The 20,615-nt window shown below is 41.6% G+C and overlaps 1 protein-coding gene across 1 annotated transcript in view; it reads left to right on the forward strand.

Annotated features, from left to right (window-relative positions):
- GLDC (glycine decarboxylase) overlaps window positions 1-20,615 on the forward strand; it is a 59,517-nt gene that overhangs the window by 27,911 nt on the left and 10,991 nt on the right. The window contains exons 4-13 of the mRNA XM_018564059.1: window positions 5,719-5,883; window positions 7,878-7,955; window positions 9,852-9,999; window positions 10,459-10,655; window positions 14,151-14,247; window positions 15,046-15,151; window positions 17,354-17,493; window positions 17,770-17,850; window positions 20,041-20,138; window positions 20,216-20,342. Of these exons, the coding sequence (XP_018419561.1) occupies window positions 5,719-5,883; window positions 7,878-7,955; window positions 9,852-9,999; window positions 10,459-10,655; window positions 14,151-14,247; window positions 15,046-15,151; window positions 17,354-17,493; window positions 17,770-17,850; window positions 20,041-20,138; window positions 20,216-20,342 (1,237 nt within the window). The remainder of the gene's footprint in view (window positions 1-5,718; window positions 5,884-7,877; window positions 7,956-9,851; window positions 10,000-10,458; window positions 10,656-14,150; window positions 14,248-15,045; window positions 15,152-17,353; window positions 17,494-17,769; window positions 17,851-20,040; window positions 20,139-20,215; window positions 20,343-20,615) is intronic.

The following is a 20,615-nucleotide window of genomic DNA, read 5'->3' on the forward strand; positions in this document are numbered from 1 at the left end:
GTTGAAAAGGAAGGCATTATGGGTCAGGATGAATTCCAGGAGTCGCACTAAGAAAGCATTGTGCGAGCTTTCTGTAGTCCCCAGGGTAGCCAAGAATCTTTCAGTCATTTTTAGCCCCTTGGAATGTGGAATAGAAGAATAGAGGGCTTCTACATCGAGGCCCACCAGTAGGGTACCCGGGGGTACTGTTAAGCCCTGTATCTGAGAAATCAAGTGCGGAGTGTCTCTGACAAAGGAAGCCAGTGATTCTACATGAGGTTTAAGGAAATAATCAACGTATGAACTGATATTCTCCGTCAACGACCCACACCCGGAGACTATGGGCCTCCCGGGGGGGTTTTCCAAAGATTTATATATCTTGGGGAGGGCTAGAGAACCTGCGTTCGTGGAAAGGGCACCCTCAAAAAATCCAGTGTGCCCTTATCTATGAGGCCAAGATCCAAAGCCTCCTGCAATATTATCTCAAGATTCCCTTGGAAAGATCTAATTACAGAGGGTTCTATAGGACAGTACCAGGTGATATTTTCCAAAATCCTTAAAACCATCTCTGTGTAATGTTCATTGGTCATAATGACCACATTACCACCTTTGTCTGCCTGCTTAATCACTATACTTTTATTGCTTTTAAGATCATCCAGGGCTATTCTCTCCAGAGAGGAGAGGTTATCCTCCTTAATTTTAATGGACACCCCTTTCTTAATCTCCTCACTCACCCTTTTAACAAAATCCCAGATATTAATATTCTGCGTCAAGGGCGGAAACGTCTTTGACTTTCGTTTAAAGTGCTGTTTGGTAGGAGGGGCCTCAGATTCATCTTCCTCCTCATCGGAGATGTGCCCCTCTTCCCAAAGCTCCTGTAGGTCTCTAAGTGCCCTGTAGTCCTTCCTGGAAAAATTCCAATCATCAAGGATGCCACCCAGGGGTAAACCCTCCTTATCGTGCACCTGCTTGAGTAGAAGCCTGCGCTCGAAAAGGTTGACATCCTTGATGATTTTTTTGTTCATATTCGTTTCTTTATGATTAAATATTCATTTTTTTTGATTAAATTACAGTTTATACCTGTTTACTGAACCAGCTCCGAGAAAGGGATTTCTTTAATTAGGGGACAATCCGATTTTTGACAAGTGATGTAGCTTTTATCTTTAGAACAAGGAGTTTTGGCCAGGTGGTTAGAATGAGCGCTGACCACCCCATTCAGAAATCAGTCAGTACAGGGTATGGTGAACAACATTAATTATTTAGAAACTAGATGGGTAGGAATCAAACAAATTTTGCTCAAATCCTTGCAATGTATACAGATCACCAGGAGGGGAGTTGCACTTAAAGCTGATATTGGCAGTCAAATGGTTTTTAAGCCATTTCAAATGCAGATGAAATCGCTTACAATGGATGCTGAGCCTTGATGTTTAAAAGTTTTAGTATCCTGCAGAATCAGCTGGTCCCCTGAGCACTGATCTCGACTTCCTGTTGTAGAGTGACTTCTTTCTTAAGCAAAGTGCTAAGCGGTCACCCCTGTGTGTGCTAGTAAGCTGTGCGTCTCCACATACACTGCAAATCAAGCTACAACCCTGGCCCCCTTTCCTCCCTCTTCCAGTCTATTAGATGGATAGTCGCTGGAGTCCGCTCTGTCCTTTGTGATCTTGTACTGGACAGGAAGTTCAGGGAAGCTGAAAGACTTGGAAGCAACTGTTCAGAAACGTGGTGATTGTGTTTGGGCAAAAATGTAAATAAATACTTTGCTGGACAATGTATATTTGTTTGATCTGGATTCATTATTGAAAAAAGGTTTGAGAGTTTTTAATATTACTACTTTAAGTAACCATTTTGGGTTGACTGATCATTTTAAGTAAAATTTCTAGCGACTGCCATCTTGCATTTTTTAGGGCAAGTGACTTTGTAAGTCCATGCATCCAACCACCTTATATTTTTGGCTCTTTGGTGATTTCCTGATGCTGCTTCCTCTGTTGCAGCCACCACCAAAATACCCTGGTTAAGTGCAGAGGGAGCATGTTGATGTAGCTTGCTCATTCTGCTGGGCATCAGGGAGGATGCCACATGCACCCGCCATACTTGGGAACACTGGGTATTTTGCAGTGGTTATCAATGTCAAGTGTCTTTGATTTTTGCACACGTCTGATATTATGAAAATGGCTATTCAGTTGCCTCCACCCTTAATACTGTAAATCCAATTGGTGTTTTCTTGTTAATCTGGTAAAGAATGTTCTTGTTTAGAAAATCTGACAATTTGGACTAATCTACTCTGGTTATGTTTCATGATTTCCTATAATCTATCCTGGCATCACTCATTGCAGCATCAGTACAACCACATGCAAATATAGAGACATAAAGGAACCTCTTCATTTTAAATTTTGCATTCCTTTTAAAAGTCATTAAACTTATTTTTTAACTTCCCTAGTGTAATTGTTTACAGGAGGCAAAGAGGGACTCATGGTGGGTATGAACAATTTAATTCTGAGAACAGCAAAACAAAACATTTTGGCAACACTCGGGTCCTAGATTTAGTTGCTTTTAATGGGATTGCCCTTTAAAGCCTTAATTATAAACCAAATTCTGTTCCGAGCAATATTTAATATATTGCAGTTAAACTTTTACTTTTTGACACCCATTCACTTGACCTAGATATTTTAGGTATGTGGAACTGCAGTTTTTTAATTCCAGTATCCTCTTTTGACCTTTTCACTTAAGTGGAATATTTCATTTGTTTGAATGGGATCTCCTACCTCGGCAGTTCTGAAGCTGCCATTTAAGGATAAATACTGCTGAAGTAGTTAACCTTCTTAACCTCCTAGTATTTGTTCAAACAGCATCCATCTCTGTATAGTGCTTTTTGTTTTGGTCTCGGTGTGTGTGTAAGAATGCTTGACCAAGAATCTGGGAAAACGTACTGCGACAAACTGACTGTTGTAAATTAAGAGATTATATATTAACCCCTTAAGAATCCTTTTGCTGTCAAGGCCTTTTGACTATTTTGCACTCAAGATCTAATCTACATTTTAGGCCTGCAAATTAGTTAAAAACCCCCAAGCATTAAATATTTTCTGAAAGCCAAGACCCTATAGAATAAAATGGTGGCAGTTGCAAATTTTTATGTTGCACGATATTAGCGCAACTTTTTGTCAAACCCAAAAACTTTGTGAAAAAAAAAAAAAAAATTTGTGCCCTAAAATACAATACCCATTTTTGTTTTTTTTGTAAAATATATAAAAGATGAGGTTACCATGAGTAAATAGATACCCAACATGCCAAGGTTGTGTGTGTCAAAATTCAGTACCCCAAAAAGTCCAAAGACGACACTTTATAAGCCCAAACAGGTCATCCGTTTAGAGATGCACGTCAATATTGTCCCTAAAATTATTGCTCACTCTGGCGCGTGCGGCGATGTCCAACATGTGCAGCGCGACCATTTTCGTACCAATGCACACCCGACGCATGTTTACGTAAATGCTCACGGAGAACATTAAAACAGTTTTTAAATCTATTTACATTTTAATTTTAAAACTTAATTTGCGATCACATTGGGGGGCTTACAAGCCCCCTATCTGATGGCATATTGGCAGTGACAGGTCTTTAAGGTGATACTGGGGGTCCAAATGACACCTAGTGTCACCTCTCAACTTTAAATAAGTTATTGAAGTGCAGATTGCCCTTCAATAGCTTATTGCTGGGCTCCAGGGACCGAGCAATGACCGCTCAGGGACCGGAAGTGATGTAATGTGCATTGTTCCCCGTCCCATAGAGCGGGGAGAAGATCGTTGAATGAAGGTTAGCCACTCTCCTCCCCAGCTTCCTGCTGGCACCCAACATGACGGTCCCAGGCCTGCAGGAGGGGCAGCGGAGCCCGGGAAACCTAGCAGGGTGGAGGGGGACTTTACTGGCCGGAAGAAGCGGTCTGGCAGCAGCAGAGTCGCTAGAATCACTTCTATTGTAAAGCCAACAGCCGGCTTGTTTAAATTGGCTGGCTGCCAATGACAAGACTGTGCCACTGTGCAGCATACGTACATGCAGAATAAGAACTACTGTGAATTACTCCCAGTGTGTGTATGTTATGTACCTTTTAGAAACCATAACAAAATACATATTTACTGCATTTTACACTCTGGACTGCCTTGCAGTATGGGGCACCTGGCAACTATGGAGGGGAGAGGGCTGTGTTAGGTCTGTGGGAAATGAGAGCAATGGAGGGTGGTTTTGTACACCATGCAAGGTGACAGATTGAGTGGTGTAACAACTGGGCTGACTCCCTTGAATTTCAGGACACATTCAGGCAAAGTATGTGTTAATGGTGAAAGCTCTGCTAACATCTCCTCCAAAATTGCTGGTTGGAATTTGGTCTCCTTGGAAACCGAGCCAACAAATTCCAGGGACGTGAGAAGAAAATAAATGACAAAAGATTGGAGAACAGAAAATGAAACCTGTGCTTGTAAATTTTCTTTTCTTGTTAAGTCTGAACATGCAAGTCCAAGGTTTCATTAAATAATAACTCTGTAGCAGGGTATGGTCTCATGATATACAGTTTGCTTGAATGAACTCGTATCTGACAACACTAGACTAGAGTCTGTTGGCACAAAAACTGTTTTTAAAATCCTTTCTCTGTGATTTTGAATACAGAATGTAAGAATCCATTGCCTGCAAAACAATGCTTGAATATACAGCAGTTGAACTTGCATAGTTACATAGTATTTGAGGTTGAATAAAGACACATGTCCATCAAGTCCATCCTAGTGTGTGTGTGTGTGTATATATAGATCCCTGAGTCATCTCGTTATTAGGAGTTCCTGTACCGTTTCTCAGGAAATCGTCCAAAAGCTTCTTGAACGATTCCACACTATTAGCTGAAATCACTGCTTGTGGCAACGAGTTCCAGACCCTAACGGCTCGAACTGAGAAGAACCCCCTTCGCCCCTTGTGTTTGAATTGGTGCAGATTAATTACGCAATTAAATAAAACATTGCATCTGTATGCCACTTTGTTCCATAAACCCTTATGCAGCATCCAGTCATAGGTAAGGTCCACTTCTGTGCAGTTTATTATGCTGCAAATGTGTCGGATTTAGGTAAGCCTCTAAAAAAACTTCCACTGGTTGAGGTTGTGTTTTTTTTTTTTTTTTTATTTTGTTCTTAATTCTGAATTGCAGCTATGAAAATGAAAAGCAATGACATATATGACAGGTTAACTTCAAAATTGATGGGTAAATAAATGAGCACCAACTATTAATGACTAGCAACAGTAAAAACCAAAACGATGGTAGATGGGCACATTTTTTGACTCTGTAGTTTTAGATTGCATATCTCCAGCCACATTTTGAAGTAGTGGCGTAAATCTCGGTTGGGTTTTTCTGTTGGTGAGTGCCCCAATTTCCTATCCTGGTAACTACGCTGCCTACTTTGTAGAGTAGGGGAAGGCTAGCTCTTAACCTTCCCCCTTCCCTTGTCCATTTTATAAAATATCTTGTACTCCTTTTCACAGAATACAAGGTGTTTTGTGAATGGAGGAGAGGATGGTTTCAGATCATTCCTATTTCTCCCCCACTCCCCCTCTCAACTGAGCTGGCTAGGACTAGCACATAACTAATAGGTGGATGTTCTAAAATCTTTGAGACCACTGAGAACCAAATTTGTCTGTCTGCCTTATCACTGATAAACCTATGTATATAATGTATGATGTTATTCTGACAAGAATTTGTGAATTTCTCACTAGGGTAACTCAGTATACTCCATATCAGCCGGAGGTGTCGCAGGGCCGCCTGGAGAGCTTGCTGAATTATCAAACTATGGTGTGTGATCTAACTGGGATGGATGTGGCCAATGCTTCTTTACTGGATGAAGGGACAGCTGCTGCTGAAGCCATGCAGTTGTGCCATAGGTTTGAACTGGTCTCTTTGTTTTTCAGTCAATTACTGTTTTGGTATATTTTGAAAGCATGTAACCAGACAAGCTACAAAATAGTTAAAATACTGTATGTAAGTGCCCTTGCTCTTATTATTATTTTTTTTTTTTTTACCTTCTAAATCTGGGGTAGCAAACCTCCGGCCCTCCAGCTGTGGTGGAACTACAAATCCCATGAGGCATTGCAAGATTCTCACAGCCACAGAAATGACTTCCGAAGAGATACATCATGGGATTCGTAGTTTCACCACAGCTGGAGGGCTGGAGGTTTGCTACCCCTGTTCTAAATATTTGCAGTTTCTTAGCCACCCTGCTGATTTGCATATCTCCACTATACAATTTTAATCAGGCAGGTAACGCCACTATTACTTATTGTATCCCTGCCCCTTTGTCACCTTCCTGCCGAGCTGTCCACAGTTGTTTTTGCTAGTATCCTAGGTAAATGGATGCCTTTTTCTTCAGCCCTGCTGAGAAGTCTCCTTTTTTACAAGCTTTCTTTTAAGATTCCTGCTAAATCACTGCTGGGGCTACGTGTGCCTTCAAATTTCAGCAGGGGTTAGCACTAAAAGATTGACTGCTGATGTCATCTGCTGGGTGGAGTGTTGAGCTTATGTGCTGCACTCTGCTTGCTTTCCGTGTTGAAGCGCCTTCCCAATGCTGCTCCTGCACGTGGCTTCGAAAGCAGGGCAGCCATCTGAAATTTTGGGGCCCCTTACACAGCTTTAGGCCAACTGTACATGGAAATCTATTATTAAAAAAAACAATTATTGCTTGGGAGTCGAGCCCCCCTCCTGCCCTGTGGCAAAACTGTTGCGTGGTTGCTACTCCAACCTATTCAGTTCCCAAGCCAAAAGCGGCATCTACCACCTCCTTGGGTCTTGGAGCCCTTAGTGTTTACATTCAGGCCAAGAAATGTGCTTCTGCATTAGTTTTGGAGCTGATGGTAGATGAGGCAGTCCAATTTTACTCCACACCCATACTACATGGTGTTTAGTCAGCAGAACAATACTTGGATAGATGATGTCAGGCTGGGTAGGAGTCCTGGGTACTCTGATGCGGGGGATTGGATGTCTGAGGGATCTGCCTTCGTAAACATCTGGAACTTTGCCCAGTTTGGTTGTCTCTGCAACACTGGACCTCCTGGCTGGAGGGTCGTCTAAATTGGATTTAGTTGGTCAACACCAGGGCAGTGGCATATATTGACTCGGGGAGGAGCCAGAAGTCCTGCTGTGGCAAGCATTTCAGTGGGTTCTGTCCTAGGCAGAACTTCTAGCCTTGTACACCACTTATCTTCCAGGAATGGATCAATTGACATGCAGGTGTCACCTGGCAGTGTCTGGACCCAGAGGAGTGGTCACTATAGAACACACAGGTGTTCCAAAACAGGTGGCAGAGACCAGATATGGACCTGCTGGCTTCCAGGTTCAACAGACATTTGGACAGGTTTGTCTCCAGGTACGGGGATTGTCCGGCAGGAACAGTAGGTGGCCTGGGGGGCTCCATAGGATCAGTACACTCTGATCTACACCTTTCCTCCTCTAAAGTCCTAACCAGTCTGCTTCGCAGGATTGGGATGGGAGGGCGTTCTGGTGATTTTCACATTGCTCTGGATTGTCCTAGACAGATGTGGTACTGTGACCCAAGACTCCTACCAGGTGCTCCTTTAAAGAGCTGCACAATCTGGAAGAGCCTAAGGACCAACTTGTTATCCATTGTAGGGTAAAGAACACCAGGTACCATGCCTCTGTTTCTCTTGGTATGTCTTAGCTGCAAAACTGAGGCATATGGGGAGTACCAAGGGGTACTCCCCATAGTAGGCCTGTGGCGTCTCGGTATACCGCGAGCTACAGCTCGCAGTATACTGAGTCTAGGGTGACGGGAGGACGCTAGTTTGTGTCCCGTTACCCTAAGGAGAATAGCCCTGATTTTCTTTTTTAGTTGATCTGGCTGTTCCTTTTTTATGTTTTATAGACACAACAAGAGGAGGAAGTTCTATGTGGACAGCAGATGTCATCCTCAAACAATTGCTGTGGTACAGACAAGAGCCAAGTAAATAATCTTAGTTACTACTAACAAATCTATACATTTCTTATTTGTTCCCTGGTTTCTACTCTTCCTGGCCCATGTATCTTATGACTGCTAGGTAAAGAACTTGGGTTCTGTCAGTTTATTTTTACTAGATAAACAAGCTGTGATCAATGTTTCTAATATGTAAATGCATAATTCAAACACATTCAAAAATAGACCTAACCACTATAGTTATCTAAACTATGTTTTTTTTCACAGACATGTTGTACAGACAACATTTTGTACAGACATATAAAACGTTACTGTAAAATACCACCTTCAATCAAATGCACTGATGCTTTTTAGAAGTCAATGTTCTTGGTTACAGTTCCACTTTAACTCCCACCACCAGCAACATATATTAAAACTGGTGTTGCAAGAGTACTTAAAGAACTATGAGGTGAGTGCTTTTCACTCACCTCATAGTTCTAGCTTAGTAGATCGGGAGGTGAGCGAACACATGCCGGCGTTCGCTCACCTCTCGCTCCTGTCACGGCTCTCTGCCGTGACCGGAGGGGCTGGATTCCCCCCTCCCCGCTCCGATCCGCCATCGCTGACTGGCGGAACGGACGGGGGAGGGGAGGGTACAGCTGGCTCTGCCTCTATATAGGCAGAGCCAGCTGTCAGTCACGCAGCTGGGCGGATCCAGACACAATTGTCGGGATCCGCTTCAGCTGCGGCGCCTCAGTATACCGTGAGCAGCAGCTTGCGGTATACTGTGGCGTCTCGGTATACCGCGAGCTACAGCTCGCAGTATACTGAGTCTAGGGTGACGGGAGGACGCTAGTTTGTGTCCTCCCGTTACCCTAAGGAGAATTATGGGGAAAAGCCTTAACCCCATAGTTCTCCTTTTAAACTGTATTTTGTCACAGGGACATTTTGTTTCCCATATGAACTCTGGGACCCATAGTCAGAGCTCTGAATTGAACTCTGAATCAGAGCTCTGAATGTAACAATAACTTGTGTGTGTTTGGTTGCACATGAACATCAACCATGTTCATTTTAGCCTTTGGTGCAATGGTAATCTTTAGCCACAAGTGATTCAACAAACCTCTTATTTTATGCAGAGACCTAAGCCTAGACAAGTAACAGCAGAAAAAAGACCAAGTGGCCTATTGAGTCTGTCACTTGAAGTGACATTAAAGTCAACTTTTTTGTTCAGCTGTCTCTCCAGCGCTGCTGCGGGTCTCCAATCCTGCGCTGATTACTCTGTCCTTGCTGGCACTTCTTGTCCCATGGTGTCTGCATGTGGGTGCACACGTCCATAGACTTGCCTTGTGTCTGTCCTCGTCTCCCGGCCCAAAATGTGAACTGCGCATGCGCTCGCCCCAAGATGCTTTGCAGCCGCCCGAGAATTGTCACATTTTCGTACGGGAGCGCGCGAGGAAGACACAGGTAAGTATGGACCACCTTTTGAAATCGTTTTTTTTTAAACACTTTTTGTATATATCTACTGCTTACTAGCAGTAGATATATGCAAAAAACAGAGGCTTTAATTTAATTAATACTTTAAGTTTTATCCCTCAGACCTTTCACCATTTTTGTTGCCCATTTCTGTACTCGTTCTCTTATCAATCTTTTTGTTAGGTCTGCAGAACTGGACACCATATTCTAAATGAGGTTTAACCGAAGCTCTTTTATAGGAAAATCAAGATCTCCTTTCTCCTGCTGATTCCTCTAGTGATCCACCCCGGAACTGTATATACTTTCCATACTGTCAGGCCACACTGTCTACTAATTTTGTAATTATCTTTAAAAAAAAAAGAAGCTTTTTTCTCTGTTCCGACCATTGTAGGAATCTTACTGTAAAATGTGAGGTTTGACTGCTATTTTTGTCTACATTATATATTACCGGCTGTTTTTTCTATTATGTTTCAGCTACATTGGCGTTACAACAGAACTAAGGTTGCCACATGAGATGGACTTCAGTGGAAAAGACATCAGCGGTGTTTTGTTTCAATATCCTGATACAAATGGAAAAGTGGAAGACTTTACTCAGCTGGTTGATATAGCTCACCAAAATGGAGTAAGAGAAATTGCTGTACTGTTACCCCCCAATACACTATTTTCTCCCTTTGCATTAATATGCAGAATGTATACTACTACTAATGTAGTTACACAGGCCTAAGAAGCTAAAATGGGGGCTTAGTTTTGCCTAGATTCAGGAATGTTTACCTTCAGGGAGTTTGTTGTACATCTCTGACACAGCCAAGGGGAAGAAAACATGTTTAACTTGCTTGATAAAGCCACATTTAAAGGCCTATAAGCGAGAAACAAATGACTGAAAATCTCAAATTTTCTAAAGGGGAAGCCCTTGAATTCCTTTCCCAAAGCCTTTTAATTTACTTTGTTTTCAATTTCCTCCCCCCCGACAAATGTATGAAGTGATGGTCTGACTATAATTAAAAAGAGAAATCATTCATATGGCTCACACTATGCTTTTAAAAAATGATGGTAATAACTCTAACTTTTTTTTTTTTATCAGACATTGGCCTGCTGCGCAACTGACCTTCTGGCACTGTGCATCCTGAGACCTCCTGGGGAATTTGGGGTGGATATAGCTCTGGGAACCTCTCAAAGATTTGGTGTGCCTCTTGGCTATGGAGGACCACACGCGGCTTTCTTTGCTGTCAGGGAGAATCTAATTCGCATGATGCCTGGAAGGATGGTTGGTGTGACAAGGTATGTGGATGATCTGTACTTTGGCTTCCTAGGAAAGATATATTGGTTACAAATCTTTGTATGTGAGATGCTACCCCTTCCACGTGTTGCAATGCTGCGACTCGGTATAAATTTTTTTTTTTTTATACATGAGTGGCCCAGGCTGTCTCAGGGAAGTTGGAGACTTAGTAGTATGTTAGTTCTTAGTGCTGTTAGCATGGTACAGTTGTTTTTACACCAAAATGTAGGTTGTTTTTTTTTTTAAATCTCCTAGTGCCCGTAACTATAAAACACTTGATTAGGAATGCACCGATACTGTGTTTTTTTGTTTTTGTTTTTTTTTTGGGAATCGAGTACCGATATATAAAAAAAAAAATTCGGTATTTGCTGATACCGGAAGTCCCATTAAGGAAGCTGGGTGGCGTGTAAAGACTCGCCACCTGGCTTCCCGATTAGCAATGAAGCCGGCTTCACGGCCAATCAGAAAGCCGGGCGCTGTGTCATTGCACGCTGCCCGGATTCCTGATTGACCGGGAAGCCAGCTCCATGCTCTCTCGTCACAAGTGATGAGGGAGCATGGAGCCAGCCTCCTGATACCAGAAGCTCAAGTATTAAAGTATATGAAGCTCAAGTATTAAATTTAATTCCTTCTGCTGTCTGAACCATTAACACATAAGGACTTATTTTGTAGATTATATTAACACTTAACCCTCACCCAACACTTAACCTCTAAAATGAGCCATGAGTACATAGTTTAAAATTAATAAATTTGAATGGCATTGCGTGAGCATGTGATGCTTGCACAATAAACACAAAGGTCATTCAGATTGTCCGCCATCATTGTGACCTGGAGCTCTTCTTCTTCTTTTTTGTTGTTGTTGTTGTTGCAGGTAGAGGATGGGCAAAGCTGCACCAGCTCTCTGATCCTTCCCTCTGACGGGAAGTTAGTACCATGACATCACTCGGATCACTACACTTCTGATGCAAACACAATGCTGAAGTATTGTGTATGCATTCTCATCTACAGCATATACACTAAGGATTGAATGCGCAGGAGTTGATGGCTTCAGCAACTAGGCTTGGCACTGGAACCTGGCTGTCACTACAAGCTACTGAGGCCCGAGTGAACTGCAGAGTCCAGGTCCCGTCTTTAAAACTGTTGGAACTGCTATCTCTGTGAATTTAAAGAATAACTCCAGGGAAAAGTTCTCAACTCTTGCAGTGGCATCCTGGCACTGCAAGGGTTAACTGCTACTCCAGTCACTGAAGCGTGTCTTCTCCCCCTGCTGCACCGATGGTTTCCCATGTCCTCCCGTCTAGTCACTTGTATAGCAGTTTCTAGCTGTGTAAAGAATTTCTGTGTATGTCTAATGTTGGTAAATCTGTGTTACCATCACACTTGCAGAGGTATGCGTGTCTTTCTCTGCCCTTCATTTCACCCACATAAGTCTATACTGTATAGATGATGGCCACTTTATCACCTCACCATATTTTGGGTAATACTGGTCATATGAATGTTGTATTGGATTATTTTTATTTTTATTACCTAGTGCCTGCTTTGTATAGCAAGTCACTTTTTTTTTATTTATAGGAAAAGTGCATCACTAGTAAATTTCCCATATAGTTGTGTGAGAACTTTAGAGAATTTTATTACATAGACACACTGCCAGACAGTTGGAGAATCTTCTACCTACAAACAAAATCTGTGGCATACCACAGTTCACTAGCTGGACAAAGAAGCACAGTGTGACCAATTGTTTTCAGAGGTCCTGCCATGTTAAAGAATTCTCTCTAGCATCCTATTCTATTCAAACACTACAGAGGCAGCTTTCTGCAAAATGTTCTCAGCTGAAAGGCACAAAAAACGATTTATTGTCTGTTGCTAGTTACTCTACAGTAGCAGCTGATGTCTGCTGTCAGCCTGCCTTGTAATGATATTTACCTTGCCTCACATGATAGATTTGACTAACAACGATGACTAACGCATCAACTGCACATAAAATATTTAGACTGCGGAATCTGTTGTGATTACATGAACACATTGTTCGTTTTTAATCCTGCAGAAATGAATGATCTAATGGTTCCTTGAACGTAATTCCTGGTGATCCTGCCAGTAATACACTCCTTGTGCTATGGTTATACTGTTCCTATGGTGGTCTATTGTCACCCTAGGCTGCCAGCCCCTTATTTTCACTACAGAATACCTTCCTCCCATTTGCCAACCTTTTTTTGATGCACGTAAATGCATAGTACATAAAACATAATCACAAAACCGTTGTGAACAAAAAATAAAACAAATTTCTATCTTTTTATTACATGGGGGCGGTGTCCTGTAGTTTCACAGGTGAATTGGCAGGGCTGATTATACTGTTTTTTGTTTTTAGTGCAGCACAGACCGAGAAAACAGGAAGTTAGCAGCAGCTCACTGGATTTCTGGCAGGAGAAAAATTTATCTTTTGCCCTTGTGGAACAGATATAATGAAACCCTTTCAATGGTATATTTAATGGTCCAAAGAAAGCAAACTTGTAAAAGATCATTGTTGGGCCCTTTTCACAGTGTTCTGATCAGGTTCATGTGTCCATTTTTCAGACAGACCCAATTTGGAAGCTCAGTGTTGGTCAATGGGTAATTGGATGTAAACGGACATGAGTCTGTCAACGTCAATATCTCAAAGTCCATCTAGGTCTAAAAAAAAAAAAAAAGCAGTTATGTTTGGCAGACCTGAATGGTTAAATCGGATGTAAATGCACATATCCACTTAGCCATAGACCTAACTTACACATAGACTTAACATGGGTCCGGCCAGTTCAGTTTCATCCTCCATCTTGGCATGGTGGAAAAAAAGAAAACTGAACAGGCTTGGATGTCACAAGGGTGACGTGCGTTTTGTACTGCTCCATCAGCAAGGGGATCTGTGCAACAATCCTCTGCTGATCAGAACACACGTCACCTGTGTGAAAGGGGCCTTGGAGCTTACATACTGTACACTTTACCCTGTGCTTTTATTGCGGTATACATTTTAACTTGGTTCACTGCATTTTATGAGCATCATAACATCTGTTTAAAATGTATACTGCTTGCTTCTATTCCGTTCTGTATGTCTACAGCTTGGTTATATTGCTGTGCTTTGTAAGCACAGCAATTGCAGCCTGTCATATTTTCTGCTTAATTATTGGTAAGCGACTGTATGAGGTGAATTTGTGTACATGTAAAACATTATCTACCTTCATTAAATGTAAGTAGAATTCTCCAGAGATTTCTATTACTGTCTTATACCCATTAATCCACAAGAATTTTATATTTGCATTGCTTGTAAAACCTAATGGGCTTCTTTTTACAAAAATTCTTGTAGGTAGCAGTGCCATGGGCTTTGGTTTGTTGCCCCACGTTGTCACAATTCTTTAAATTGTCTGATAATATAAAAAATATTGAATTACTGCAAGGCAAGGTGGGGGGAGGAGGGTGTGTGCAATGCTTTCTCAGTTTCTTCATGCTGCATTCTATTCATACTTTAGAGATGCTGCTGGAAAGGAAGTTTATCGGCTTGCACTGCAGACCAGAGAGCAACACATCCGAAGGGATAAAGCCACTAGCAACATCTGCACTGCACAGGTAACTTCAGTTACTGGGAATGGCTGCACAAGTTACACCATTACCAACAAGAAAAGCCTTTATTATGTCACTATACATGACCTGAAAAGAAAATATTGGCAATGTTATTTTCCTGATATAACATTTGACTCTGAAAGAAAATATCCCAACATTGACTTTTTTGCCAAGAATGAATGTACATACAATTTCACACGACAAATGGCTCAGCAAATGGTTTCTAAACAGGCCTCCAAGTGTCCTTTTAGAAATTGGGACACTTTTTAGATCTCATCAATTGGTGTGATTTAAAAAAAAAACTGCATCATGGTCACTAGATGGAGTTTAGCAGCATAGGGAATTTTTTTATTTTAACAATTTCCCTTAGGAGGAAAACAAATTATATGTGTATATGTATGCCAATGTTTGCACAAAACAAATGTTCAGATATTTACAGTGTGAATGGCCATGCAAATTGTTTATAAATAGACCCCTAAAAGTGTAACTGTGGCCTATGTTCTCAGGGAGATTTCCCTGCACTGCCTGTCCACACACAATACAGAATAGATGGAATATCTCCCCAGAATTAAGGGAAATCCCAGGACATATAAAGCAATTAAAAACCCATCAGAGGTTCTGACCCTTCCCTACTTGCTTTTATTTTGTAGAAGTCCTTCTAATGTCAGGTTGTATATTGTTTACATTTTTCTCTCAGGGTATTGCAAGTGAAAGGCACACCCAGGAAAAGTGTGATCTTTTGTATTTTCTTACACAGAAGCGCATATTGTAAACACGGCTTATTTGTCCTTTTTTATTCTGCAGGCTCTGCTGGCAAACATGGCTGCTATGTTCTGTGTCTACCATGGCCCAAATGGCCTGAAACATATAGCACGGAGAGTTCACAATGCCACATTGATACTTGCAGAAGGTACGGTGAAGTGTCTTCCAGACATCTGGTTAAAGCTGAATGCCAACCAAACTTTTTGCTCTTGTAGGATGATGTCCAGTTTTATTTGTGTCTTCTGGTGACACCTGTATCCCTTATCCTTGTACTGGCTTCACAGGGACAGGAAGTGAGGAAAAGCCTCCTGTTGGAGATCACATACACCAATAAAAACCCAACACCACTCCATTATTGTGTGTGTGTTCCCCCCTACTGCTGGGTTTAACTATGATTTTGTTAAAATGCATAATGTAGATTACATGATTTAACTTTGTCAGGCCTAAAGCCTGAAGAAAGATAGCGAGTTGGTTACTTAGTCAGTTCTTAAAGTGTATATCTAAACGTAAGAAAAAAAAACTGAATACAGACACTCCTCTTAACAGAAATCCATTCCTAAGACTAGGTTGGTAAGCGAATTGGCCACTAGGTGAATAGAGGAAATTGCCTCTACTATACAGTACATGACTTAGGTTTGCTTACCGCAAATACCAATGTACAGTAGTGAATACTGCGGGATCCAGACCTAGACTGAGAAAGGGTGATGCAAGATGAGCTTTACCCACGTTCTCGTACAGTGCACAATACTAACTGGTTGAGAGCTGGTTGTAAGTTTGAGTGGTCGTTAAACCGGTAGGTTAAGTGAGGAGTAGCTGTATATTTACTATTTTTATTAGTTTTAATTTTTCAGGCTCGGAACGTTTTTAGCAAGTACATAAAATACAATTTTTGATTTTGCTAGAAATGAAGTGTCTGTCACTTTCTGTCAGCGAAAAAAGCAGACAGCCCCAGCTATATTTTGTAAACTACTTGTTTCATCAATCCACAATGTAACAGAAATTAATTAGGGCAGAAATGTTTGATGTCCAGCCTTTTGACAACCTGGGTTCCTCCCATCTAAACAATGGAGAAATGAGCATAGACGAGAAGAAACTGGAAATGTGTTAAAGCTTTAATCTTTTTATCCTTTAATTTCATGAAGTGATCCTAAAGAAAACGAATGCAGCAACCTCGTCTGAGGAATGGTACATCATGTTGCATTTTGGTTTTTAAATTGTTATTTTTTTCAATTTTAAAGTGTATGGATGATGCAGGCAGGTGCAGCACACTCACTGTGCCAAGTGTAAAGGAGCCTCTGTGTTCATGGTCCCTTCTATCTGCCAATGTTGCCTACACACTAGGTAGATTAACAATTTATCCCCAGAAAAAAAACAAATCTGGAGCAGTTGCCCACGGCAACCAATCGGCATCTCTCTTCAGTTCAGTTAAAGGGTTATTAAACCCTCGCATGTTTTTCCCTATATCTACTGCTAACAAGCAGTAGATGTATGCAAAACGATTAAAAATTTTTTTTATCAAAGGGTTAATACTTGCCTTTGTAACTGCTGCATGCTCCCGTCCGAACATCTGAATTTCTCAGGCGGTCGCAAAGGATCTTGGGGCGGGAGCATGCCCAGTTCAGATGTTCGGCTGGGGGACGAGGAGAGACATAAGGTAAGTATATGGAGCAGCGCGCACCCACATGCAGACACTGTGGAATGTCAGAGGAGAGGAGGACAGGAGTCGGTGCTGGATCGGAGACCCACACCAGCGCTGGAGGGACAGCTGAAATCTACTGGGAAAAAAGATGATTGGATTAAGAGACCTCATTTAAGGCAAGTCCCTACACTAACATTTGGGGGAGGGGGGAAAAATGAGCCTTTAATGTCACTTTTAAGATTTGAAAATACACTGCTGCTCCAGTATTGATAAATTACCCTCCTAGGAGTTTTATTATCGATACCAGAGTATGACTCTCCTCTCTCCCACATAACTTTGTTTGGTGGTTGGCAGCTTAGGCCATCTCTGTCCCATGACGGCGGGGATAGACCTCAGAAGGTTTTTATTTTATTTTTTTGTCATCTGTTTATTTGTAGAGCATCTCCTCCTTTTTTCCTTTCTGCCCCAGAGACACAGCCCAATTCAAGTGAAAATCTGTTCCAGTGACAATTAAGTTATTTCCCCTCACTTGGAGACTTTTTCTTATCTCCAATTTCAGCTGTAAAATTTGGACTCCGTTGCTCTCTCAACAGGGGGACACAGTAGTGGCAGGGGTTCCACACTCTTTCCAAAAAATAAAAAATGCTTAAAACAAAACCCTTTGCAATGTTTCTAGATTTGTGCCAACAGCTGTCCATATTGTTGGTTTAGGTCTGAAGAGAGCTGGGCATCAGTTGCATGACGAGATGTTTTTTGACACATTGAAGATACATTGTGGCTGTCCAGTTAAAGAGGTCCTGAATCGTGCCGCACAGTGCGAGATTAATCTTCGTGTTTTCAGTGATGGTTCAGTAAGTAATGTCTGCTACAACAGATGCATCTTTTAGTTTTCTGATTCACACTTGTAAAGAGTTGGCTCTGCAGAAGCCAAATATGCTTAAAAAAAACGAACAGAGCTTCTGCCTATTTTCCAATGAGCACAGCAATGACATACTGCCTTATTCAGTGAAGCAATGCAAAGCTGTGGGAAAGTGGAGTAATAGCAAACAGTATGGTCCGGGCATGATTATGAGCAACACTAGTTAAAAACCCTTTTTAATAGGTGTTTTTTTTTTAAATGTTTACAGCTTGGAGTGTCTATTGATGAGACTATTAAGGAGAAAGATCTTGATGACCTGTTATGGGTGTTCGGCTGTGAATCCTCTGCAGTAAGTACAATCCAAAAGAACTTCAAGCTTTATCTGTCCCTTTTTCTGATTTAAGTGGGCCTGCCATTAAAGGATGTATGAATCACCAGAGCAGCTTTTTCATAATTTTGAGAAAGAAAAGTACCTTTTTTGCCTGCCTTTGATTAAAATCTAAAACCTGGATCATCAAGACCCCCTATTTTGCAGCGCTACTAGAGAGGATGCAGCACCACCATATGTACTAATATGGCTGCCCACATATACATATTGTGGCCACTGGCTGGCATAATTGTGTATGGGTGTATATGCCTCACCTTTTTGGTTTCTCAGATTCATATGGCGAGAGATGACACTAAACTCAGGAGTTAAATCTTACAAATTCTTTTAAGTACCCTAACTATTAACAAAAGTTTCACATTTGTGTATCACTCGGCTGTAGATCCTTAAATCATCTCTGAATTGGTGGTGACACTGTCCTTCCTTCTGGAGGGTGGCTACTTTTGTTCCCCATGGTCCCTGTGTGTTGTAAAGTAGCAACTGTTCCAAACTCGCTCATGTGATAGACTACAATCCCAATACAAATTGGTTAACAAAATGGAGATTGTAGTCCATCACGGGAGTGAGCTTGGAGCGGTGACTACATTACAACACACACAGGCTTTTTTTTTCTGGCTGTCCCTAACACTGCAAAAACATACATAAATGTGTTTATCAATCATTACCCAAAAATATATGAAATCTGGTATTCTGTAGCTATTTTGCTTGAACTTGTGAAAGGATTTCACAAATGTTCTCCATCACCAAACATTTGCTTTGTTATGGGCATGTTTTATATTACCTGCCTCCATCATTTTCTGGGTGCTTGGCAACTACTTCTGACCCCTGCTAAGTGCCCTGCTAAAAGCGTATAATGAGCCAAATGATTCGGTTCAGTTGGGGAAGGAGTGTTGTGGTGGCCTGAATCTTACCTGCAATGCTTGGACCCCAGCAGACCTCTTGCAGCTTTGTATACATTTCCCTTTTACATTACAGGCAGTCCCCGGGTTACGGACGTCCCACTTACGGACAATCCGTACTTACGGGGTCCACAGTTCTCCTAAATGTACCGGCAGCCGCCGGTACATTTAGGAGAACTGTGGCTGCAGCGGCCTGTGTCCTTTCAAATCCCTGCTGCTCTCCGCGCCTGTGTTTGGCGGAGGCAGCGGGGACACAGACAATGCCCCACGTACCTCCGCTGATGTGCCGGCTTCCTGTTCAGCCTAGGGCTGCAACAACTAATCAACATAATCGATTATTGAAAAAGTTTTCAACTTTTTCAATCGATTAAATCGGCTTCCGATAAGTTGGCCCTGTTCACAGCTCCACAAGCTGTGCGCCGTACCTCAATTATTTATTTATTTTACTTTATCCGATTAACCGAACCTAATAATCGACTAACTAATCGATTTTGAAAATAATCGTTAGCTGCAGCTCTAGTTCAGCCGTTCCGTCGGCTTCCCCAGTCCGGACGATCCTCCGGTCTCCTGGTCTGGCTCCTCTGCCCCGCCCCCCTGCCTACTCTTCATTGCAGTCTGGGAGCCATACCCTGCCTGCTATTGGATATTGTAAAATGCGATAGCCAATAGCAAGCTGGCTATTGCACCCGCCCACTGTCTGCTGTCAATCAGCATGGGGCACCTGATAGAGAACTTTCTGCTTCAGGCCCCTCCTCTGCTGATTGACAGCAGGCAGGGGGCAGATGCAATAGCCAGGCTGCTATTGGCTATTGCAATTTGAAATATCCAATAGCAGGCTGCCTATGGCTCCCAGCATTAAAATACAAAAAATAAAGTTAAAAAAAATGTAATTAAAAAGACAAAAAAAATTTAAACAAAGTAAAGAAAAGGTTTAAAATAAACAATTACAAATGCAAACAAATAAAGTTTTTATAAAATAAAATTACCAATAGAAAAACTTTTTTTTTGTTGTCATTTTAAATAAACAAATGTTTAAATTATATTTTCTGAACAGGAACAGATGGCAAAAGAACCATGACCCTTCCCTATGCTATCCAAAACTAAAAAATGTTTTTTTTTGGCTGAGTTACACTTAATAAATGCACATTCAAATTGCATACAAATTCAACTTAAGAACAAACCCCTATCTTGTATGTAACCTGGGGACTGCCTGTATTCTACTTTGGTGGTTTTTGAAGTTCCATTTATTGTGCAGGAATTGGTTGCTGAAAACATGAATGAAGAGAGTAAAAGCATCCTAGCCACTGCTTTCAAGAGAACTAGCAAATTCCTCACGCACACAGTTTTTAACAGGTGCGTTTCTTGGGATATCAACATTTCAGAAACCAGAACTCTAAAATGCCATTCTAATTATGCATTGTGTTCCTTAGTTATCATTCAGAAACCAACATTGTTCGCTACCTGAAACGGCTGGAGAACAAAGATATCTCTCTTGTGCACAGTATGATTCCATTGGGCTCCTGCACCATGAAGCTGAACAGTTCATCTGAGCTTGCGGTAAGGGAACATGGTCATTTTGTTACAATTCCTGCCAATGTTGGCTCCAGAATAAAGTTTGACTTGACTCCAGGAAGAACACAAATTATTATTATTTTTTTTTAATGCATTTGATTGTTGTATAACCCAAAAACGCTATCAAAACTCTCTGGGGACCTTGTTGTATTGGTTTTCCTTTTCATTATCCCACCTGCCCAGCATTTTTCACCTTCTGCACTGTCCAGACTTCCCTCTACACCTCTGCTGTGCCCCCTTTTTTTTCTCTTTCCGTGG

This window comes from Nanorana parkeri, unplaced genomic scaffold, assembly GCF_000935625.1.
Source record: "Nanorana parkeri isolate BGI_ZX_2015 unplaced genomic scaffold, ASM93562v1 scaffold718, whole genome shotgun sequence".
NCBI lineage: Eukaryota > Metazoa > Chordata > Amphibia > Anura > Dicroglossidae > Nanorana > Nanorana parkeri.